We start from the raw sequence: 26,292 nt of genomic DNA on the forward strand, positions 1-26,292 counted from the left end.
TTTTATATGTGTGTATGTATTGTATTAAACATTTACTTACATACATATATACATATGTATATATATTTATATATGTATACTCACACGCACAAAATATTCATAGATGAATGCCAATTGAGGCCCACTGTCCGTCCATGCGTCTGTCCGACCACATTATATAAAATAAATTTACACTAAAATATATGCGTGCATAAAATATTGCATCACGAGAACTGCCATCATCATTGCATAATATTAAATATCCCCAATGTCCTATAGAATATAATTTTAAACTCACACACAATTGCAAAACACAATGAGCAGTTATTTAAAAGAATTAATTCAATTTGAATTTGAAATTGTAATTGAATTCTTTCAGACCATCTATAACATTATGGACTTTCATCATCCTCTTTAAAGTATACCGATTAACTCAGAAACACATATTGATTATGTTCATGATCGTCATTATTTCCATATAAATGTTGTAGTCAAAGTACCGGAACATTTTGGGCCAAGGAGGAAACCTATTAAATTATAAAATCAATCTACGATTTTATATATGTAGCTCCTATAAAAATGTCTTCCCTAATCGTAATTAATACAATTTCAATCAGAATCATTTAATTTTTAAGGCGCTTCAATATAGGCGATGTCCGCTGGACTTAAGAAATCTTTAAAGTATCGAAAGAAGCAGTCGAATATTAGTTTTTGAAAATGGTTTAAGAAATACTTCACTCCATCTTATCTTTAAATCTTTTTTTGCGGCCAAATCTACCGCGTATGGGAGAATGCTAAAGTACTCATCGACAACAGTGGGGTGTTTCCATGATGATAGATTCCATCATGGTGTATTGCAATCCCGGGGTATAGAGGTGCTACCAGTACCTCTAGTCTGCCGGGACTATAAAATGGCGATGTCACTTCACTCCTAGGCTAGTCCTTGGTATGATTTGACGTGGGGTCTAACCAGACAACCACATAATCTGATACTACGGGTGGCCAGTTGCCCGCAGGACTATATCCTGGCTGGTCAGTTGGTTGAGGTTCCTTGGATATCCACGTAGTGGCTGTGGTTTAAACCCAAATTCTCGGGGAGAGTAAGTGGCGGTTAAAGAACTGATGTAAGGTAAAGTCAATATTTCGGGATAAGTTCGGTACTGTTGCCGAGCCAACAGATACCCCACAGAGGAGTGACTGTTTGCCTAAGCGTTGGAAATGAGTTGGTGTTAATTGTATATGGCACGGGATGAATGTGGGATATGCGGGCCTCACCCACCCGTTTACCTAGAATAAGTGTGTCGTATGTTCTTCTCTTATGAATTCTCGAGAAGTGTGCTGGGTTGAATGATGATGGATGAAAGGATTGAATTTTCCTTCCTTGTCCAGATATGTTCAGAGTAAACTCTGTTCATATCAGAACTACCACAGTGTGTCACTGTGCGTAAGAACAAAGTCTCGGCTTATTTGATGGATTCGTACTTCGGTCTACCGGTTACGTCTCTAGGTGCTATTGCCGAATCAACAAAGGCCATCCCATCTGCATGGTTGTAAGCGGAAGTGATGTTTTACATCTCGGAAGTTAAGCAACGGGACAGCAACGGTCAGAGATTAGATAGCTCAAGTACTCGAGTAAAATGCTTGTACATGAACCGGCTTAGCCATGTACAAAAATTGCCACCTTCATTGAAGATTGAAGGGGCGGTGGTGAGTCGTCACAAAGTTCACCCAGTGGTTGAAAAAGATCACCGTGAGATAGGCCAACACGGAAGGTACTCACGTAAATCACTTCGGTAGTAATGTCCACAATTGGATTTCTTCTTTGGGATGATAAACCAAAGCATAAGTTCCGATTTCATTCCGTAGATAATATAACGGAAACTTACAATGTTTATACTTTTTTGTTTCCCAAAAAAGCCTTTTCAATTTCCACCGATCACTGAAAATCCTTTATAGCTCAAAAAAACTATTGATTTGTTGATTAAATATAGCGTAATATTCCAAAATTATAAAACTCTTTTACTCATCTGTTCAAAATATATTCAAACACAATGGCATTTTTACATCCGTTCTGAATGATGTTGAAAATTTTTCAACTTAAATTTTAGATAAATTTAAGCAATAAATAGTAAATTCATTCGAAAATACTCACACTTACTCAGTATACACAATCCCTGCAATTCGGGGGGACAGTCACGAACTAGCTAATTAACTTACCACTTAGGGTTACGCCTAGCCACTGGCTAGGGAAGTAAATAAACCTCTCTAGATTACTTTGGGGACAGTGAAGTGACGAATGTCGAAGTGCTTTACGTGAGTTCCTGCAGTGTTGGCCTATCTCACGGTATTATTTTTCGACCACTGGGTGAGTTTTGTAACGACTCACCACCGCCCCATTGTGTTTGTTACACGCAGGTGGCAATTAACGTATATGGATGCCGGTCCAATATACGCGCACTTTGCTCAAGTACTGGAGCTATATAATCTCTGACCATTGCTACCTCTTTGCTTAACTTCCGAGATGTAAAACATCACTTCCGTTTATAACCACGCAGATGAGATGCCCTCTGTTGACTCGGCAACAGCACCTAGAGACGTAACCGGTTGACCGAAGTACGAATCCATCAAATTTGCCGAGACTTTGTTCTAACTCACAGTGACACACTGTGGTAGTTCTGATATGAACAGAGTTTACTCTGAACACATCTGGACAAGGAAGAAAAATTCAATGGTATCATTTGTATATGATACCTTTCACCCATCATCGTTCAACCCAGCACACTTCTCATTCATCCGACACACTCGTAAGAGAAAAACATACGACACACTTATTCTAGGTAAACGGGTGGGTGAGGCCCACATACCCCACATTCATCCCATACCATATACAATTAACACCAACTCATTTCCAACACTTAGTCCCACAGTCAGTATCTCGGCAACAGCACCGAACTTATCCCGAAATATTGACTTTACCTTACATCAATCCTTTAACCGCCACTTACTCTCCCCGCGAATTTGGGTTTAAACCACAGCCACTACGTGGATCCCAAAGGAACCTCAACCAACTAATTAGCCAGAACATAGTCCTGCGGGCAACTGGCCACCAGATTATGTGGTTCTCTGGATAGACCTCATGTCAAATCATACCAATGACTAGCCGAGGAGTGAAGTGACATCACCAGTTTATAGTCCCGGCAGACTAAAGGTATCGGTAACACCTCTTTTCCCTCGGATTGTAATACACCAAGATGCGGATCTATTATCAAGGAAACATGCCCAGGGAGGGCAGTGAAGTGACGATTGTCTTCGCTCTCGCCTACAAATCAAGGTCTGTTTTCAATCACGCTTACAAACAGTACACTCGTGGCAAGAGATGAATTAAAGCCAATCAGATGGTTAGACGTTAGTAGGACTAACTATCAATGCATCCGACTTTTTACCGTACTGCTGGGTTCCTACACATGAACACTCATACTAACAAATTCATTCATACATACACTTTAGATATTACCCTGTAGTTTTAGAACTTGAATTCAAGTAGTTTATTTACTAGATATTTTTTGAAATTTTTTACGACAAATCTAGGCACTGCCGAAATGCAATTTGACCACTTACACATACATATATATATGTATATGTATGTGTATATGAAGATGACAGAATTATGTTTGTATTCGTGCATTTTACCTTTAACTTCACACTGTGGACTCATGCTGTACGCAGTTGATGCTTATACTTTCAAGATCTTTTAGTATTACGATTTCAAGAAACAATAAATAGACTAATGAGTAGACTCGTTAATAGATCTACAGGCTTGTCAATAGACTAGTTAAGAAACTAGTCCATACATTCTTCAATAGACTAATCGTATAAAAGTCAAAGACTAGACTACAATAGCCAATCTAATGGAAAATACACTTGTCATAGATAGACACGTAGTTATACTAGTCGATAGACTAGTCCATAGACTAGGACATAGATTAGTTTACAGTTGGCCAGTTTAAAGTCTATAGACTAAACTGTCGACAATTCTTTAAGTATTTTTAAAAAGTATTATTTTTGCAAAATGTAAATTCTATTTCCATGCTTAGCATGAGTATACTTCATATAATCATAATTTATTAATCATACGCAAAGGTAAACCACCACTGAAAAAATAAAACGCTTAAAACTTTTGCATTTTAAAGATAATTCAATAAAAGGATGCAAATTGAATATTTTTAAAATCGGCCTATTGTTACTCCTAGCTGCCATACAAACGGACCCGTAAATAGCGCTTTGTAGCTTATAATTATGCTAATTATGGTAGTATATATGTATACCTTCAAAAATTGACAGATCTAAGATGTCCAACTGCACTTTCTTACATCATTTTATTTCTTTAAATGTTTGTATATACATATATTTACTAATATATATATTAGGGTGGCCCCAAAATAAAGTTGCTGATGTTCCCACCGAAAATGAAAATTTAGTTCATTCTAAAATACCAATACTCAAAATTTTTGTCATGACGTCAATATTTGGTGAGCTGGTACTTTTTTAAGGTTTTTATTTACTTTTTTTATCATATTTCTTGCAAATAAACCATATGCAAATTTGGTTTCATATTAAAGGGCTTTGAGAGACGATTTCAATGACATAACAAAATTTTTATACGACTCCTAAATTATTACAAATGTTGTAATTTTTCAGAAAATTTTTAGATTTTTAAAATTTATACATAGAATTACTTAATGTAATTAATTGAAATTATTACATTATAAACCTCATATCATTAGAATGACAGAATGACTTTTTTTCAAGTACTCCTATTTATACGAAATCTATACCACTCTGTATGCGTACTTATAGTCACGAACGATTGTATAGGATTTTAAGCTCATAATTATGTAAAATATAATTGTATCTCTATAAAAGGTCGCACAACTAAGTTTTATAGAAGTCTTGATTACCTTGCCGAATTTCAAAATGATCGGACTTCATTTAGCCCCCATATAAATTGCCCTTCAGAAAGTGATTTGAATATTTGAAAATACTTTTTAAATTATTTAAAAATCTATTTTTCTTGCTGAGATATCATCCGTTTAAGTTGACTGACGGACAGACATTGTTAAATGGAATCAGAAAATGATTTCACATCCCACAACCATTATTAGACGTTACAGGAAGTAAGGACCAAGATGTATCGAACAAGTGGACCTTAGTTATTCCAAAGATATGAGAGCAGGATTTCGACTAATATATCCATATTGCCGTTAAAGATTGTTTCAGCATCCAGAGCAACTCCAGGTTCGAATATTGAGCTACTTCATTAACCGACATTTATTATTAAAGAACCATTATGGATGTCGTGTAGAGTGCTATAATTGTAGATTTTATGTCAGTACAACTTTATATTTTACCAGTATTTATACCCATCATCTAAAACGATGGAGGTTATATGATTTTGTAATACCGTTTGTAACACATCGACCGAGGAGCGACTTGTACTCCTTGGAATATATGTAGTTAAAAGAGCCATAATTAAGTGATAAAATTTGCAAAAACCTGTTTTAATCAACCAGAAATTATATTGAAATATATGGCAGACATCGGACCATAATTGAGCCAAACCTCCTATATAAGGACTCGTACAAGTTTAGCGACGAAGGTTAGGTTACGTGGGTTGCTCGCTAGTGAGCGAGTTCACTCGGAGGCTTTGTGGCCCATTGTGATACCCTTAGAATTGCCGTTCCATAATATTGAGAGAATGGTTTCCCTCCCTAATTTCGTTGGCTACTTGGTTTGTTCTATCTCCGTGAAAACCAGCCGATGTTCTAATAAAACCGATCATGTTTACTGATCACATCTCTGAGACAGTCTAGATCATGGAAAATAACTCTACCAAGATAGAGTAGTCTGTGCTCTTGTAATGCTGGGCAATCACATAGAAGGTGTTATACCGATTCCACTTCATCTTCTTCCAAGCAGCTTCTACAGTAGCTATAACGTGAGTAGCCCATACGTTCCGACATATCTCTCATCATACAATGCTCAGTAATTATATCAGTTAGAAGCCTAATCGAGTTCTTACTAAGAGACAAGAGAGTCCTAGTCCTATCTGTTGTCAGAGTGGGCCAAAGCAGTATCGATATTTTACAAGTAGTGATATCGGGTTGACTACGGTCTATGATGGCTACTTGTAGCTCAGGTGCTGATGTTAAGCTAGTTGCCCCATGCCTGTGCTGGCATGGGGCACATGTTTATATGTGATCACATGCCTGCTCTGACTTGATTCCGTCTTAGTCGTGGCTGGTCTGACCTCCACAACCGTAGTATTTAGCATGGCTTCATACTTCTATATGTGGTAGGAATATTTTCGCCGCAAACGCTTTTCCCGGGTGGTCAGAGTCGCAGGATCCTGAGAGTCAAGCGATCTGACATACTGGACAGAGCGTTTGTAACCCGCCAACCTTTTCCGTTCAGCCTGTTCCGTGTCCTGTTTTTTGTTTGTCTGTTTTTGGTCTCCCTCAACAGGGTCTCCTTTTACAGGGTCATTGGCCTCCGTATTCTGTCCGTTTTCTTCCGCGTTTTGCGGCGCAGAGGACACCATGCACACGTCCTCCTCATCAGTCTCATAAAGGTTTAAATCTTTCAGACCTTAGAGTTTGTCGTCACTCTGTCCTGTATGATCATAAACTTGTCCATTTTGTCTACCTCAGTAGCATCTTCGTCTACCAGACCCGGAGTACTTGTCTGTTTCGTCGCATTCACAGTAGCTCCAGTGGCACTCAGGCTTCCACCTGAGTACTCACGTTGCCCTTGGAGATTTTAGCATCCTCGACCAAGGACATAGGGCCGTCTTTGTTATTTGACAGGCATGAAAAAGATACTGCCGCTCCTCTGGTGTCAGACGCAGGCCAGGATGCTGCTCAATATGAGTCAGACGCACCCTGGATTTTGTTTCAACCAATAATATTCGGACTGACAGAACCAGATTGTACCTTCCAGCCGCCCTTACCATAGGGAACAGACGCTAAAGAGGTACGGTTATGTTGCCTAGGTAACCCAAACCACAGTTCCGGACCGACTTTGAAAAGAAAAACGACGGGGGAAAAGGCGGCATTTGATAGCTACGTGATCGCTAGGCGACCAAAGATGGTCATTTACCCCACAGCCGATCTTAACATAGAGTACAGACGCTGTGAAGTATGGGGTAGGGTAGTTCTTAGTTCACATCTTTAGGATGCTTAAGGATTTGCACCACAATAATTACTTTCATAGGATTCAAAATCTTTCTACAAAATCGCTCTATAATTGAAACCATATAAAGCCCCCTTCAGAAAATGGCAAAAATATCGATTACTCTCGAATATCACCCATTCCCAAAAACACTCGAAATAAAAAACATGAAATTTATAATTTTTTTGTTAAAGTTCATTTGGTTTCGTTTTTATTTTGAAAAACAACATAATTTTGTTTTACTCTTTTTCCATCATTCTTTCCTCCAATATGTTGAAATTGAGTTTTATCAGTTTTCTTTTATTTTTAATATTAAACTTATACAATATAAGATTTAAGCTAAATAACAAACTTAATTATTTAATATTTATACAAACTAAATATGAAAAACCTGAAAATCTCAAGAAAAAATTAATAAAATATTTCTTTTTTGTTTTTTGTTAATATTAAATTAATTGAAAACTAAATTCAATATGAATAATTAATTTGACTTAAAATATTTCAAAAATTTATAAATAATTTTATTTAAAATAAATTAAAATAAAAACAATTGGAATAACGATTTAAATAAGGCAAAACAATGGTCTCTAAAATAAGAAAACAAAATGTATTGAATTGAAACTATTTTACGGCCTGCACTTTGGCCAAACAGTGCAGTGCTAAAAGAATATGTACGCTGGACTGGAATATTTTTTAAATTTATTTAGGGATGGTTTTTTTTTTAAGTTTTAAATTTTATTTATTTATGTTATTATACACAGTTTATAAACTAAATTAAAACTAAGTTTACAATATTTGTTTGTTGTTTTGTTTAATAATAATTTTATATCACAATAGAAAAAAGAATTTTTAGATTTCTTTTTGGGATTTCAATTTGTTGTTTTGTATTTTATATAAATTTTATAATAATTAAATAAAATCAACTAAAAACATTATACAAATAATTATAAAACCTAAAAAATTAAACACACACAAAGAAAACATATTATAGTTTAGTTACTGGCAACTAAATAGGTTTTTAGTTTTATTTGCAGCAACTAACTTTTGTTAAGGCAAGTAAATATTTTTTTATTTTGTTGGTTATTTCTTGCTATTGCTTTGTGCTTAACTTAAACTTAATTTAATGGTTTTGTTAAATAATAGAAAATTTGTTTTGTTTTAATTATTTTAAATATTTACAAAAATTCTCTTTTAAGAATTAGCGAGTATCTCTCGTTACATTTTTTTAATTAAAAATTGACTATAAATGATTTAGTAATTATAATTGTTTAAAAAACTCAAGTTTCAATTTAAAATATATTTTCAACAACTAAATTTTTTAAAGAAACAATAAATGGTTAACAGTTTTCCAAAAAGTAAAATTTCAAAAAATAAAATTACAATTCCAAGAAACAATTTTTTTACTAAAATTTAAAAAAAACATTTTATTTCGCTTTAAATTTTGAAAACCAACATACAGACAAACTTATATTATATTGTACTTTATACACACGCATAAAATTAAACAGATGGAGAAACATACCCGTACAAGTCAGTATAAATTAAACAAAATTTATAAAAAAAAATATTGTATGAAAATTTTAACAAAAAAAAACTGAGAAAAAAAAAAGCAAAAACTGGCTTTAAAGCAGGCATTTTATATGCAACTTACTGGCATTTTAAAAACGACCAGTCTATCGTCGCCGTCGTTGTCGGCCACTACTCACTCAGCCAGCGTTAATGTCTGTTATTTTGTCTTTTTGCCCAGTCAAACAGTCAGTTTGTTAGACAGACATTCTCGTTCGTTTAAGCAGTCAGTTGTTTGTTATTTGTTGTTTTCTATTTTTTTTTTATCGATTGCCTTTTGGTCTTCGTCCCCCATCAATGCATTAAGTACATCAACCACGTCTACATAACTGCCACTAATATACATACACACAAACACACTCGCTTACTTATACACATGCATTATGTAAAATTGTACAGTGTTGGAGAAAAGTTGGGAGTCAATTTCTTCGAAAATTTGTTCCACTGATTAGACAAAACTGTATCCAAAGTTGATATAAATGCCATGCCATTTGATCTAATCTGTGTATTAGAAAAGAAAATATACACACCTGGTACCAAATTGACACCAAAGAGTTTATAATTTTTCAATAACATCCGTTGTCAAAGCATATACATACGTACGACAACACTATGTTGTCAACATTGCAACAATTCGTTGTCAAAATCGATATTTTATACACATCCGTTTATGTTAACAAATGTGGTAAGCTCACTATTGGCAACGGATTGTTGTCGTACGTATTTATGTATATACTTTGACAACGGATGGTATTGAAAAATTATAAACAGTTTCGTGTCAATTTGGCATCAGGCGTGGATATTTCTTTTTCCCTCTGTGTAGATCAAGATATAAAATCTGGAAATGCTATATATTATAGTGTATAGTATAGTATATAAGATGCTCTATATATAGACATTATCTTCGAAAATTTGTACCAATCATTTGACAAAACTGTATCCAAAGTTGATTTAAATGTCATTCCATTTGATCTAATAGATCAAGATCTGAGATCTGGAAATGCAAAAACTGACTCACTTCGGATCAAGACCTAATAATATGAATTTCTATATTATAGATGGATCTGTTGCAGATTCTGTCACATTCTAAATTAATTTTATGTTGTCGGAGAAAAGTTGGGACTCAATATCTTGCAAAATTTGTCACGATCATTCAATTTATTACACATAGATATATTGTTCGTGGGTGCACAAATGTATCAACATATTCTAAGTTCTTGTTTCTCAGATCGTGTGCCCTCCATCCAGACAAGTGCTCCGTACTTTTTTTGATTCAATAGATCAGGACCTAATAATAGGATACTCTATATTACATTATTTATTATATTACTTAATAAATTTTACTTTGTCTGAGAAAAGTTTGGAATCTAAATCTTCCGAAGTTGATTTAAATGGATCCGATTATGCTATTCCGTTTTATACACATCAAAATATTGATCGTGGATCGACAAATGTATCTATGGGTCTTGCTATAGGCATAGACTATGCTCTAAGTGGATCGAAAACGTTGTTGTCCAACTGGAAAAATGTTTAACAAAGTGTCTTGACTAAATCCCTCTAACTGAAAGAAATCGTTCAGGAAAATATTTTCTTATACATTTAAAACGTAGACCTATGGGCTAGAAATAGTTTCAGAACTCTAGACTGAAAATTGGGCAGATTGAGCGTACTATCTGTCTACTGGCAAGAAGTACTATATATTCTCTCTCTAATATAGGCTTTTTAATTTCCATCAAGTAAAGGATCGTATCGTACATGATTTTGAAAGTTAATACCGACATTATATAGCATAAGAAAGCTTAAAACTATATAGTAAATCAGTGGAACCATTAAAGATATTATAAAATGTAAGTATTTAAATTTAATTTACAACAATTTCCAAAATACTTTGTAGACTGAAGAATCCAGAACTCGGTGTAGTTTATAAAACAATGTACCTTTTACAGAATTGATTCCTTCAGATATATTTTAGAATAACATTGCAAAATGTGTAAACGATTATAGATCGTTAGTTCTGTGGAAGCTAGTAGGCTTGGAACAAGTTCTGAGAAAGTCTAGTTTTCGCCGTACTTTACTGTATGATATTAAAAATTACGAATAGGGTTATCAAAAATCTTTAGAGTAAATTGAGTAATATTTCCGTTTGATATTTAAGCTATGTTCTTAGGCGAAGCGGATCACCCGCCTTATGCAAAAACCTGAACATAGTTGTTCTCCAAATTCTTAATTTAACATGTCTCTCAACTTTAATGACACACTGTATACATTTGAGTGGGGTATCTGTGAGTGTCTCAGTAACTTATAATGAGTACCAGTTCTCCAGCGAAAAGTAAAAATAAAAAAAATATATATACAAATATTGGATGAAAAAAAAAATACTTTACAGTCGCTTACAATCCTCGGTCGGGTATTGCTTATAGTATTTTCTATAGTCAAATACATACATACAAACTCTGGTCTGGTCTTCTGGCTTACACTGTCTGTCTGTCCGTCTGTCTGTCTATAACATTTTTCTGTCTAACTGACAGTAAGCCAATGTGACTAAATGGCTGTATGTCTTACGAGTTGCTTGCATTTCAGCTTTTAGCTATACAAACATACATATGTATGTATGTATGTATGTTGTTTATATCTATGTATGTTCATATCTATATCTTAGTATGTGTATCTTTTTTTTATATATATATTTTTTTTTCTGTTGTGTTTCTCGTCTTGTGTTCTTCGCATGTTTCCCAGTAACTGTTTTCTGTTTTGCTTTTTACTTATATTCTTTGTTATTGCTTGCTGTTTTTTATATTTAGTTTTACTTTTTAAGCACGATGTGTGTTGCTGTTTTTTTTTGTTATAGCAAACGAAAGCTATGAAGTTTTCTGTTTAATTTAAAACAACAAAAATTTATACTCGTATCTTTATAAAATCATCCCAGCAGTTTTTTAAGAAATCAATGTATTCCCCTATCGGGCAATATTTTCTTTAAAGATTTCAATTCTTGGCACTTTCTTTCTTTGTTTTGGAGATACGAAGTAGGGTTCTATACTCTATACCGACTTTCGAAGAATCGACTTTTTGTTTCAACTATAGAAAGAAATTACTTTAATGTCTCCAAGTAATCTAGAGAGGAGTTACTTAAAACTCTAAACTCGTATTTTAGAAAGCAGACTGAACTGAACATCGGTAATTGACATCCTTCTAGGGCTCACACATATGTATGTATAATTAGGAGCGATACGGAGTGTTACCCCGTACTGCAGGTTACATAAAAGATTTTACTTATGAATGTGGTTGTATGTGTGTCTTTGTCTTTATTTTGTTTGATGTTTCCCCTTCCTAAACCTGGTCTTTGTTACGAATTCCCTGCTTTGCAACATTTTATACTCATGGTGGACACAAATGCTAAAAGGAAGTTCTATTTGAGATAGTAACAGGTTATGGAAGGAACTTAAATGTTCCCAAAATAAATTAAATATTTAAGTTTTTTTAAGTAAAAATTAAAAACATTTTTAGCAAATTTTTCTATTGGTAATGGGGATCGCCACAAATGTTCCATACGATTTTGGATCGGTCATCCATAAAAATCATAAAAGCTTGAGACAATTATTCAGATTTTTTTAAAGTTAACTATTTATAATATAGCTGTCAAATTGTCAAACCATTGTGGCCTCCTGTAGGTAAGTGTTCTGGTCTGCTCAACCGAAGTTCGTGGGTTCAATTCCCACCTGAGGCACTGGTAAAGGAGCTCATAACAGTCCCGCTAGATGTATACATATACATCCTCTTTCAAACTAACTAACATCCTCATCCAACTACCTTATCGAGATTGTAATGTATATCAATATTTAAAAGAGATTTTTGAGTCTTAAATTAAATTTCGGAAGCAGGTCTCATGTGAAATCTGGATCATGAATGTTTCACAAAACATATTTTTATCGAAATTTATCACAATACCAATATTAATACAAGATTTATAAACATTAGATGATTTTCAAAAGAAAGTCCTCCAGAAAAATTAGATCAATTATGGATCAGACTCTTCAGTATTTCATAAAGTAATTTTTAGAACAAAATCGATCGATAAGATATCAGAATATATATCAGCTTAAAAAAATACTATTATAAGCTCCTTTTCATTAAAAACTATTACTAGAAAAACCTTATATAGCGATCTTTCAAAGAAAATATAGTCTTATCTTCAGAAACTCAGTTTCCTAAACATGGATCCTTAGAATTTTCCAATCAGTGTTCGTGAGGAATATAATAACTGGAATCAAATCTCTCCCAAGATATTTAGATCTTCATTTCGTCGAATGCCTATCAATAGCAGCCCTATATTCGCCTGAGTCCGTTCGCCCGATTTTGTATAGTTGTGTGCGTAAATCTGAGCATCTAGTTTACATATACATACATATATATAAAGACTTTTTGTTTAGAAAAAATCTGAAAAGATCGAATATTTGTTATACTAATACCTTCTGTAATTTCTGAATTGTTAGTCTGTTCGATTAAAAAAAACAAGTCATGACTAGAGGAAAATGTTTGGGTTTCAAATTTGGAACTCTTTAAGCTAAAAAGGTTAAAATTAGAAGTCCTCAAAGTTGACATTATGATAAACGTTTTAAGATTCGATGGTTGAACTTTTGTATCGATTTTTTTTTTGTAAATCTTCCTTATAGATTAACTATAAAGAAGTATTATTATGCATGTCTTAATTCTGCTGAGGAGAATATCAGAAGGCCTCATCCTTTCTGACCCAAAAGCTTCATAAACATGTTTCCAGGAAATAAGAAATTTTTTAAATTGAAAGATTAACCTTTCTGCTTTGAAATCAAACAAACCGAAAAATGTTTTAGCCGAGGTCCCTTATATTTGGACCAACACAGCTTTTCGAAAGAGAAAGGATTCGCCTAAATCTAACATACATATGTATGTATGCACTATATCATAAACTACTTCAAAATGTTATAGAAAATTTAGTTCAAATTGATCAAACAATTTGCAATATACAAAAGGAATCAGAAACTGCACTTGTTCTGAAAAATTTAGAAAAGTCTAAGCAAAAAAAAAAAAACGAAATAGATTTTATGTTGACATTTTACATGTTGCCATGACTGTTATTTTTATTATTTTTTAAAATTTTTTTTCTGTTTTCTTACATTGTAGTTGTTGTTATTTCATTACATTTCTTTTTTTCTCGTGCAGTTGTTGTTGTTGCAGTTGCTATTGTCGTTGTTGTTTTATTTTTCGCTTCTACTCATTCGTTTCAGGGTCTGTTTGCTTTCCGTTCGAAGCAGCAACAACAAAAAGGCAAAATTACAACAATATTAACAACAACAACAACAAATAGTAGAAGTTGTAATAATAAGGTAAGGTTGCACGCACGCATGCAAGTACGAGTTGTTGTTGTTTTGGTTTTATTCAGTTGTCAGGTTTGTTTCACTCGATTGTGGAAAGTCAGTTGCGCTCTCTATACGTGTGTGTGTATCTGTGTGCATCAAAGTACGTGTATGTGTTAGTGTACGTTTCGTAAGCAACACAAAAATGCTAATGCCCTCAAAAAAAAAAAAAAAAAAAAACAGAAAAAAGCGAACAACGAAATAAAAACTTGTATTGTTTCGTATACGGATTGTAAGATTTTGTTGTTGTTGTTTTCATATATTTTTTTCTTCATATGTGAATGTATTAGTTTTACAACTATGTGTGTGTGTTTTTTTTTCTTTGACTGTAACTTTTTTAATAAATTTTTTTATAATTTTTTTTTTGGCTAGAATAATAATTTACGCCCATAATTTTTGTAGTTAATTTTTTATAAAAAATACCACATGAAATCCTGTATCCACTGCAAGTCTTCCTTCTTTCTTAAGGGAGTAGTAGTTGATGTTGTTCTTGTTGTTGTTGATTGTATGTGTGTTGCTGGGCGAAGGATAATACTTTTACGCACAACTTAAAAGCGACTGACCAACCGACCGACCGACAGACCGACCACCATCTGTAGTTCTAGGATTGTGTTGAGTACACTGGACTCTTGTCTTGAAGATGTTCTGCTTGCAGGAAAGCATCGTCTATAGTGTTGTCCCTATGGTACGTTGGCGCTAAAGAAGAAGATGATGATGATGAAGCTGCAACTGCATCTGGTGCTAATGTTGATTTGTTTGTTGGTTGTATGTTGGCGTTCTTCATCTCTTGCTTACGATCGTCACTCCTAGGCCGAAATTTATCCTTAACAATGGCTTGAAGTAGTTTGTCTTCCTGCCTCTGCTTTGGTGTATTGTTTCGGTTTTGCCTTTTAGCACATCATCTTACGAGCCATAAGCCGAGATTAAGTTTCACTAATTTCGGCAACTTCATGATGACATCAATACCCTTGGAAGACAACTGCGTGCAGCCATATAAATCGATCGTCTTAAGGTTGGCCAATTCCTCGGCCAATGTTTGGAGACCCTTGTCGGTAATGCGGGAACATTGACCGATATTCAAATGCTCTAGATCGGGTAAAGCTTTGGCTATTTTGAGCATACCCTGATCGGTGATTTGGCATTGATTGAGAGAGAGCGAACGCAGGCGATAGAGTCCTTGAGCAATATGCGTTAAAGCTTGATCGCTGATCTTGTCGCAGAAACTGACATCGAGTGAGGTTATACCACTACCGCCTTCGGTCAGATAGGCCATGCCTATGTCGGATATGTTGTCGCAGGAACGTAAATTGAGTTGCTCTAGCTTGGGCATACGGGCCAGATGCTTTAAGCCGCTGTCGGTAATGGACACGCAGAAACTCAAGTTGATGGACTTTAGTGACGTTAAACCTTGTGCTATGTGACCCAAAGCTTCATCGCTTAGACGTTGGCAATCTTGAAGACCCAAATATTCGAGTTCAAGATTACCCTCGGCGGTGGCTTTGTTGAGGCCAGCCAAATGACCAATGCCCTGATCACTTATATGCCAGCAGGAACGTAAATTGAGGTTTTTCAGTTTCTTGAGACCCCACGCTATCAAAAGCAGACCGGTGTTGGTGATATTACAGCAACCGCCCAACTCCAGAGTCTCTAGGTTTTTAAGATGTTGGGCTATGCGGCCAAGACTAGTATCGGTAATTTGTTTGCATAGTGAGAGATCGAGTACTTTGAGATTGGGTAAATCCACGGAGAAAGCATGACCCAAATTGACATCGGCCACATTAAAGCAACCACTGAGATTTAAGGAGGTTAGAGCTGGTACTCCATGAACTAAATCCTTCAGAGACCTTCTCAATGACAAGATCTGTACCTTTTTAATGCCACGTTTAACTAGACAATTAAATAGACTAGGGCTGGAACGTTTCAGGTGTAGTTTCGCTTCGACACCCTTCCAAATGCTCTTGGAATAGGCCACATCACGCCAGGTGGTACACACTTGAGCTGCACGTCCCAAATCCTTGACCGACAGTTTATCGAAAATCATTTCCAAAACTTCGGGAAATAGATTAGTAATATGTAGGCCCTCTGCGGGTGGAGGACTGTCGGGAGAAGCAGGTCTTTGTTGCAGATGATGATGGTGATGATGATGTTGCGCATGTGCTGCTGCCGCTGCCGCCGCAGCTGCTGCTGCAGCTGCATGTTGAAGATACAACGCGGGTGGTAGAGTTTGCAGCTGGGGGCGATGATGCAGTGCATAGGGGGTAAAACGTAGCAGATGATGAGCACTGCGTGTGAGGCCGGGTAATTCAGTCTGTTGATAAAGATGGTCTTCCATGCTCCAAGCTGCTGCAGCCAACTGTGTGGCTGTATGAATACTACTGCCTCCACCACCACCGCCACCATGGTAGTTGGTCAGAGCTGCGGCTGTTTGTAGTGACAAACTAGTTTGATGATGGAAGGGTAGTATTTCGGTGTTAGTGGCCATATTCTGTGTTATTATTTTTTTCTACTTTAATGTTTATTTATCTTCGGGGATTCACTTAATCAGAACGCTTTAAAGCGTTATTTTTATAATTTTTTATTATTTAATATTTTTTGTTTTACTCAATTGTTTAAAAACACTTTAAATATTTTTATGTTATAAAATATTTCTGCTCTCTAAACACTTGCAAATTTCTTTGTAACTAATATGACACTTTGTTAATGTATAATTCTCATAATATTTTTTTTGTTTTATAAATTTTCTTTTATTTAAGAATATTTTTTCTATTACAAATTTTATGTAGATTAATGCTTCTTATGGTGGTATTTTACAATTTAAATTAGCAATTTAGAAACTTTAGTTTAATATTTTTGCCGTCTGTTTACAATTATTGTATCAGAATTAAAATTTGTATTTATCGGTTTGTGTTTTAGAATAGGACCGCGCACAATACCGCACTGTATAACAACGTATCACAAACTAAACTCCCTGGTCGAATGTTTGAGTTTATAACTGAAACTACAAAATACGACTTTACCCAATTGCTCACACACACACTTGGGCAGCAGGTAAAGAGCACAGAGCAGAGGAAACTAACAAAAAGAGAACAGTTTCCTTTTAATCTCTGCACAATTCAGCCATTTCCCAGAATACAATCTAAGAGATACCAGGTACTTTTTTTCTCTATATACTCTTCACTGCTATCGTATTTGTATCTGTGTGTCTACTAGTGTCGTTGTAGTGGTTCGTTTAGGTAGAAAGAAAAAAATAAACAGAAATTCTTAAGGTTTCATCTGTGTATGGGTGTATCTATGTGTTTTTGTTGTTTATGTCTTTAAAGCGTTGGTATATGTGTGTATTTTTGTGTGGCCCAAGATACACTACTACTCGTCCGTATACAAGACAATACAAAATATTCTATTCTATGCTTCTTAAAGAAATTTGATTTCAAATTTAGTTTTCGTTTCTTCGTATCATTTCCAACTTTTTTTGTTTTCGAAACACTAACTAAAAGATATTTTTTTGAATTTGGTTTCAAAAAATATTAAATCTGTATTTGTATTTAAAAGTACAGCATAGATTTAAAACTAATTTAAACTGTTTGAATTGTTAAATTCTAGTTAATACTTTAAACTATTTCATATAGACACTAAAAAATCAAAAAGGATTTTCAAGTAGATGTTAGAAATCAAGTTTGACTCTTAAGATTTGACACTTTATATTAGAATTGCAATAAGGAAGTTCATAGAGTAGAAGTATAGGAGAGATTCAAAGGCACTTCAGTTAAGACAAAAATAAGTATTAATTGAAAGTAAAAATTAATATGATATGAGTATTTTATATTGGATGAAAACAAAGGTTTTCAATGCTTAACAATGGACCATGAAGCGTTAAAATTGATTCTAAATTAGCGACTTTTTTCATATTCATTCTACATATACTTTTATTTTAAAATTAAATTAAAATTTTCGCTATCATGCGTTTGATGAAGTTGACACATTTTCATATCAATAGCAGTGTTTTTTGATAAGAACACCCTATATGTTCGATCTTATCAACATCTCAGTAAAATATACTTTACAAAAACTGTTAAAAAAGCTACAGCACACGAAATTCGTTTAATGGCGAGGACTTTTAATACATTTTTTTTAAGAAATTGCTTTGGATATTGAGAAATATTTTAGGAATAGGAACAAAAATTATATTGAAAATTATAAAACAACTAAACAACTTCTACTTTTATGAAATAGAACTTAGTTGGGACCTCATTTTAAAGAGTTGCAATGAAATCTCTTGAACGTTGTCGAGTATTCTAGATTTTAGACCCAACATCATAAAATATGGAAGTATATTGATTTTGTAACTCCGTTTGTAATCAAAATATTAACCCACAAAAGTTTCCCCCTGCACATGTTACCTTGATGTTCTTCCCCATCTTGGTGTTATGGCAATCCAGGGGAAAAGAGGTGCTACTAATATCTCTAGTCTGCCGGATTTATAAACTGATGGTGTCAGATGTATCTTCCACCTTTGCTTGGAATCATTTGACCTGAGGTCGCACGAGGGAGCCTTATAATCCACGGGAACCGGAAGCCCGCTAGGCAGAGTTTCGGACTTTGTCTGGTTCCGGTGTCTGAGGTGCGCGTGCTGTAGTTTAAAACGAAATTCACGGAAAGAGAATGTTAGTTAAAAGGGTGATGATACACTGTAAAGTCTATAAATCAGGATGAGTTCGGTACTGTTGCCGACAGATACCCAACAGAGAATGGACTGTATAACTATGCGTTGGAAATGATTTTGTCCCAAGTGTATATGCATGATACAGGATGGATGTAGGGGTATGACCGTAATATCATTGAAATTTCCTTTATTTTTTCGGTACGTTCAGTGCCTTCTCTGTTCATACCAGATTTACCACAGTGTGTTCTCTGTGAGTAGGAACAAGTCCTCGTCTTATTAGAAGGATTAGTATTTCGGCCTACAATCTTTCCATATGCGAGGTTGTAAACGGAAGTGCTTCTAGGAAGTTTAGATAGCTCAATTACTTGAGCAATGTACTTATACATGGACCGACCCATGTAAGAAGCACAAAGAGGCGGTGGTTAGCGGAGTTATCTAACATGTGGTTGTAAAAGTACCACCGTGAAATAAGGCCAACGGGGCTGGTGTTCACGTAAAACACTTCGACTTATGACCCACAAAAGTGGAAATATTCCTTATTAAATTCCAAGACGATGTAGTCTTGTCCATATATCTGTCTGTTTAGATCCATAAAAAATCACCTTGTTGTCCATATTAACAATATATTAACAATATATGTATGTATAACAAGGGTATAGATTCAGAAGAGTCGAAAGTAACACTCTTACTCTTCGTATCTCAAGTTATGCAAAAATCACGTTATTGTATTTCCACACCCAACTCTACAATGTGTAAACTTTTAATGAAAATCGGATCACATCTTTTAATAATATTGCAATTTTGTATTGGAATTGTAAACTTTAAAATAGTTCTCTTGAAAAGAAAGACAACTTTTTAATTATTGCCGCAGATTTGTCAGATTTGCAAACGTCATAACGAAATTGCACATGGTCGGAGCTGAGACGTTCGACTTCGAGGTTGGGCCAACGCGGTAGGTGTTCACGTAAAACACTTCGACTTATGAGCCACAAAAGTTTAAATATTCTTGGTCCTTATTAGATTCTAAGACGATGTAGTCTTGTTCATACGTCTGTCTTTTTAGATCCATAAAAAATTACCTTGTTGTCCATATTAACATCGATATAACAAGGGTATAGATTCAGAAGAGTCAAAAGTAACACTCTTACTCTTCGTATCTCAAGATTTGCAAAAATCACCTTATTGTATTTCCACACCCAACTCTACATTGTGTAAGTTTTTAATGAAAATCGGATCAGATCTTTTGATAATATTGTATTGGAATTGTAAACTTTAAAAAGTTCACTTGAAAAGAAAGACAACTTTTTAACAACTGAGGCGTTCGACTTCGAGGTTGATCTAATTTGAATATTAAACTTTTTACCACGAAAAATGTTTGTAACATTTTGAAAGTTACAATTACTTATGCGTTAAAGAAAAAGTTTATTCGAAGGAAAAAAAGTTTATTGCCACGATGCTAAAGAAGATCACTAGAGTCGGATACCATACCGGTTCCGATAAGTAAGTTCAATCTCTTCAGTAAGCGCTCCTTTACCTGATTTTCTAGTGAGAATTGAACGCACGTCCTCCGAATTGACAGACTGCAACATTACCAACTAAGAAGAACTGATAAAGTGAAGTATTTTTTAGCTGATTGATCTAGGAAATCAACTAAAAGTTCACGATATTTTTCGAAAATCAGTGTACAATGTATAACTCTGGAGGTTATCATACATATTTAATGGTAGCCAGAAGGCAATTGGCGCATTATCAGCTGATAAAGTTAAATGTAAGACCGTATGGGACTGTAAGAAAGCTTCAACCGAATACTTTCGCAGTGGTAAAGTTTACATTATATGGGTATCAGGCCACTCGGGAGCAGTCGGCAAAGAAAAAGCGAATGTACTAGGGAGATCGAGATAGTTAGCCTGACGAGCGCAAAACCATTCGATACATTGGGTGCTGAATAAAAAATATTGGTTAGTATTTATATTTTCAATATTTTTAATTTAACATCTTTGAACTTTTAGGGTTCTTAGAACGTACATAAATAATAGGTCACCGAAGAAAAATTTATAATTTATACTTCCAAAATGCAAGTTACGTTTTTCTATTTTTGTAGGCGTAAACATAATTTAAAAAGGGCATACATATTATATTTTATATGAACTCAGACCATAAATAAATTGATCTGATATCAGAACAATATTAAACTAACACCTTATAATAACAGGTACAAACCAAGAAACTAAATATTTCAAAATAAATATGTTTTTTTTTCAAATTCAGCTAAAATAAAAAATCCAACTGTCCCTAAATAAAATCCTCAGCATAAAATCATCTATGTTTTTATATATGCATGCGTAAAGATCCTTATGGAGAATCTAGACGTAAATTAACCTTAACATTAATTTCAACATGAAGCTGCATGTGTGTGTGTGTGCATGTGTTTGTTTAAACTTAAACGGTACCCTGGCAAAGTCTGTGATCTTTTAGTAGAAACTTAAAAATTCTGAGAATTCTTTAAAAAAAATGAAACACAAAAACAACACAATAAAAACCTAAAAACCAAGGAAAAATATGTAGAAAAAAGAAAAGAAACTACACACAACAAAAAATCTAAAAACAACAACACAAAAGGCCCGACACTAGGGCTTATGTACATAAATATATGTATGCACACAAGAAATAAATACACACACATACAGATGTATGTAATAAAATACAAAAACTAAAGTAGTATGTAATATTAGGATGATACTAAAATTAAGTGTGACAATTTTTTAAAATGATCTTCAAGCTATATCGCATTCAACGTATAGTATAGAATCGAAAAATGAAAATAAATCGGCATCAGCTATTAAGCTGATGCGATCCACAGCAGAGCATTCCCAAGACCATTTGCTCTGCGGCCCGGAACGACCCGTTTCATACACCACCAAATATTGTTAACTCAGCGACACCTGTACCAACCGAAACACCAAGGGCTGAATAGTATTCCTTTGCAAGTTTCAACGACGGATCCAATAATTTAAATTAAGTCTGTGAAGAACACACCGAAATATTATGACGCTAGAAACTATATACCTACCAGCTGAGCCCGATTCGCCAATGACCGCAATTGAAAAATCTGAATCCGTTATAATCTTCCGCAGATAAAGTGCTTAAAGTAGGCCATATTTCCATGTCCTCGGATGGTTTCAGAAAGTTTTGGAAAGGGAATAGAAAATGCTAGATAGTCCATCCTAATATCTATATAATTAATGAAAGTTTCTAATTAGAGTAAAGAACCCTGATTCTCAATTAACATATTTTGCCAATCCTAATTCCGATTCTAACATTAAGTTTTCTATCTATAAAACATATGAGAATCGTTTAAAAACGAATTCCTAAAAAATTAAAAAGTTGCGAAAATTAATTGTTATTTTCGGATAAGTTTTTATTCATAGGATGATGTATATTATATAAGTTCTGAATAATATTACCTAAACCGCTATCAGATCTATTGTTATCACCTTTTCGTGAAAAATTTTGGTTGAAAATACTTCTCATATGATGATCTATTAAAGATCGTCCAATGTTTAGAAACTCAGTTTCCTGGATATAGTTCCTAAGGATTTTCTAATTAGCGTTCCTGAGAGATGTAATATCTAGAATCTAATTTCGGCGAAAGTCTGGCATTAACAGAGAAAGTGTTCCTGTGTGTCTCTGTTTTCTTCTGAAATTCTATATGCGTCTAAATCCATTCCAATTCGTCCTATAGTTGTATTCGTAAGAATACACAACATTTTACTGACTTCGGACTTATTTACTTTTAACTATTTTGTATTCGTCAAGTTAACTATATTTCATTGGAAATTATCCCTGAATGGCCCAGTACTAATAGACTGCAGAGCTTAACACTGTAAGACCGATTGGCTAAACAGGTCGACAAAATCTGAAAAAAAACCCTAAGACCAAATTATACTTTTCTAAAGGATTGAGCCGTGCTGAATCCGAAGATGACTTAGCACTGTTACAATGCCTCAAAAGGAGCAAAATATTAATCTTTTCAAACTTCAGGACACAACATCTAGAATCTGGGGTGTATTCGAGACCTGATTCGGAATCAGCTCAATCCTTATAAAGTCTCTGGGTTTAAAATTGATTGCCTGTGTTATTGCTTTCATACAGTACAATACGGTCTTAGAGTTAACCTTATCAGCGATATCGTCCTAATTGCCTATCTGGCAATCGATTAACATGGACTTTCGGCTATATGATACGGTTGTGATTGAGAAAACTGTGGATCCTAGACCCGTTTCAGTTTAGAGGCATCCAAGTACCAACAAATTTTCAATGATCCCTAAAATTTGATCAACCTATGTCTCACGAGTCCCGGCTATTTCTATTACAACAGTTCAAAATGCTCAGTATAGATTAATTAGTGTCACCGGTTTTTATCAATTCTCGTAGAAATGAGAGTTATCGGCTCTCGTTATTGCATATAGCCTCACACTTAAACAGCATGTACGCTGAACTCCTCGTAGTGGTATTAAGTATTTCACATTCCACCAGATTGTAGAAGCATAAATTAAAATCTTATTATGCTTCTATGAAGCCAATGTGCAATAGTTGGACAAAGACTCCATTTTATGTATATAAAACAGAAACTCATTATTGTGTACTAGTCTAATGTAAACATACACCATCCGTAAATTTATTTCAACATTCAAACAGGCATTGAGAATAAACCAATGTTGACGAGGATGTGAAATGATTTGAAATCTTCTCTTTTCTTTCCTTTCCTCTCCTCCTGCTTCTGCTTCTTTTTTTGTTTTATTTTCATTTTTTGGGGGTATGTACAGTAAAGTAAACATATAAAAATCGTATACACACAGACACTCTTTCTTAAATTTTGAAACGAATACAAGGAATTTAAACAGGCTAAAGGAATTTAAACACACATACAAACAGACATTTAGACTCTGACGCATACATATGTATGTAAATGTGTGATGAAAAACTTTCTGTGCGTAAGTTAGAAGGTTTGCACTTTAAAGTCAGAGGTCCATTGTCGATCGTTTAATGTATAATATCGCCGATACTTGAGAAATCTGGGAAACCGTAGTGAATTTTTTGAAAATATATCGTTTCAGAGTATTAATGTATATGAAATTTTTGATTAGTAGTTGGAATTTCTTTGTAATTTCCCAGCAGTTCGACAAAGAGACAATGCATCCGAAAAAGGCATGATTTCCAATAACGTCTAACAACCTGGTTGGCTCTAATTCTTCTTATGTCATGGATGTATTCTTTGCAAACGAGGGTGAAGGTAATAGTTACTTTAGTGTCCTCCTTGTATGCGAGAGAGTGAGCACTTAAAAAACAAACATAAGTTTTTGTCTTTGTTGGATTAGGTTTAATTTTCCCGACTTAGTAACATTCGAATTTCCGCATTATATCGTTTAACTTTTCTGGACATTGTTATATTTTGCAATAATGCCGACCATTCCGAAAAGAATATTATCATGATAAAATAAAAATATTCGTTAAACTCCAAAATGCCAATCACTTACAGTGAGGAAGTATTCGGAAGTTGGAGAAATAAGCAGAAAGTAGAAGTTTCTACCAGCAATGAAGAATCATAGTTTCTCAATACCGATTTCTTGCAAGAAAGAGTATGATTTACTGATCCGAATTTGATTGAATTATTTGAAAATCATTCCTATTTACTTATCGTTATTGGACCTGTTGTACGCTATTTTACATGGAAAAGATTGGTAGAAAACATCCGATGTTTAGCATCTCACATTCCTGGACGTAATTCTTAAGAATTTTCCAATCAGTGGTTTTGAGGGATAACAGTTACAACATCTCTCCCTAGATATTTGAATTGAATTCGACGAATGCCTGACAATGGCAAAGAATATGTTCTAGCGTTTCCCAGTCCTCTCCGATAACATTTAATGATACAGACAAACCTTCCCATTTAAGTCACTCCATACGATCTTTGTGGTGGTATCCATCGTTTCAGAATTTTTTGTGTGATTCTGTGGTCTATGCTCATATTGCGTCGAACAGTTCAATGTTTGTCAGGTTAACTTCCTCAATGCACTGAATTATAACTCCGTTGAACAACGTTGGAAAGTTGTTTCCAAAGTGACAAAATACTGGAGACTTGATTGCTAGTGAATATCAACTTCATCCAAAATCATCGATCTCAACAACTCCAACGTTACAGATCCATGATTATGGACATTTTGCTTGGGTTGGATTCTTGGATTCTCCCTAATTTCAGAAATAATTGGGACCCTTACGGCTAAAGGCCATTCATTAGATAAAACCATCAAAGTCTTGGAAAATTAATTGGAATTCGGATTTGTAGTTAAATTATATATTATTGCTGGACTCTATCTGGACTTCGACTGTATGCATTCTACTAATGTCTTTGTTTTGTTAAAAGTAAAGTGTTGTTATTAGAAATTCGCAAAGATTTCGACGGTGTAGGACAAGGAACACATTTATCGTAACAATTAGCTTTCTTAGAGGTTGTACAAAGTAATTGTGGAAGATTGGATCTCATCAAACGAGAAATTTCGTTATCTGTTTCTCTAAATCAGTTCAAACATTCAGTGTGGCACTCCTGTTAGTGAAATAAGGCAACATTTCAAATTATTGATTCAATTGATGAGGTTTATGGACGCCATGGGATTCAAAAACCTTACTAATAAAGCTAATTTCAATACTCACAAGAATCCGCATTCTATTTTAAGATTCAAATACTAGATAAATCTATTTGTTTCATTTATATTAGGGAATCAAAAGTTTTTGATGTTCTAGACCTTATTTTTAACAGTCATGACATATGAGATCAAGAGGGCGGCAGATTGACGCTTTAAACTGCATCAACTTTGTACTCTGCATCGTCGATTCCCTTCACACATACAAATGCAACAAAATTTAAAATCACTACAATTTCCTTTTTAACATCATCATCTATTTTATTATTTTAAGAACAAAAATGCCTTAAATGAAATTCTACCTGTTCCACAAAATAAATTCCTTTGCAACCATCCGTTTGTCTGTCCGTACATACATATGTTATGCCTTTTCAAGGGATTTATTTTTCCGATAGTCTATCCTTAAAACTAACCCTCCGAAATGAAAATACAATAGATTCTATTTTAATCCCTGATCCTTTTTTAAGACTAATATGATTCTGTGTATGTGTGTGTGTGTTTGAAAGTGATCATTTTAGTTATACGCATCTACGTTTCGTTTTATGACCCTTGTCGTAAAGGAAAGAAAAAAATCTTTAGAAATCTACCTGCCACAAACAGGTTTTTCCTGATTTTAAAGATTTTTGAAATTTTTTCATTTCATATTATAGATTCCAAATAAAAACAAGAAGAGTAAAATAAGATCGTAATCATTTCAAAGAAGACGAAGTATGATAATCGATGGCGTTGTTGTATAACAACTACAACTTGCAACAACAATACAAAATGC

General features: G+C 34.3%; 1 protein-coding gene across 1 annotated transcript; it reads right to left on the minus strand.

Moving 5' to 3' along the window:
- Window positions 1-7,385: 7,385 nt before the first annotated feature.
- On the minus strand, window positions 7,386-17,117 carry LOC119606549 (F-box/LRR-repeat protein 14). Its single transcript, XM_037960093.1, has one exon. It carries the CDS (start codon window positions 16,642-16,644, stop codon window positions 15,061-15,063), a length of 1,584 nt encoding a protein of 527 aa, XP_037816021.1. The 5' UTR covers window positions 16,645-17,117; the 3' UTR covers window positions 7,386-15,060.
- Window positions 17,118-26,292: the final 9,175 nt, after the last annotated feature.

The sequence above is a fragment of the Lucilia sericata genome, unplaced genomic scaffold, assembly GCF_015586225.1.
Source record: "Lucilia sericata isolate MDLA Ls3-8-SP2 unplaced genomic scaffold, ASM1558622v1 Contig000600F_arrow, whole genome shotgun sequence".
NCBI classification, from domain to species: domain Eukaryota; kingdom Metazoa; phylum Arthropoda; class Insecta; order Diptera; family Calliphoridae; genus Lucilia; species Lucilia sericata.

Coding starts and splice junctions, on each gene's coding strand:
- LOC119606549 (XM_037960093.1), bottom strand. CDS start 16,644: ATGGCCACTAACACCGAAATACTACCCTTCCATCATCAAACTAGTTTG.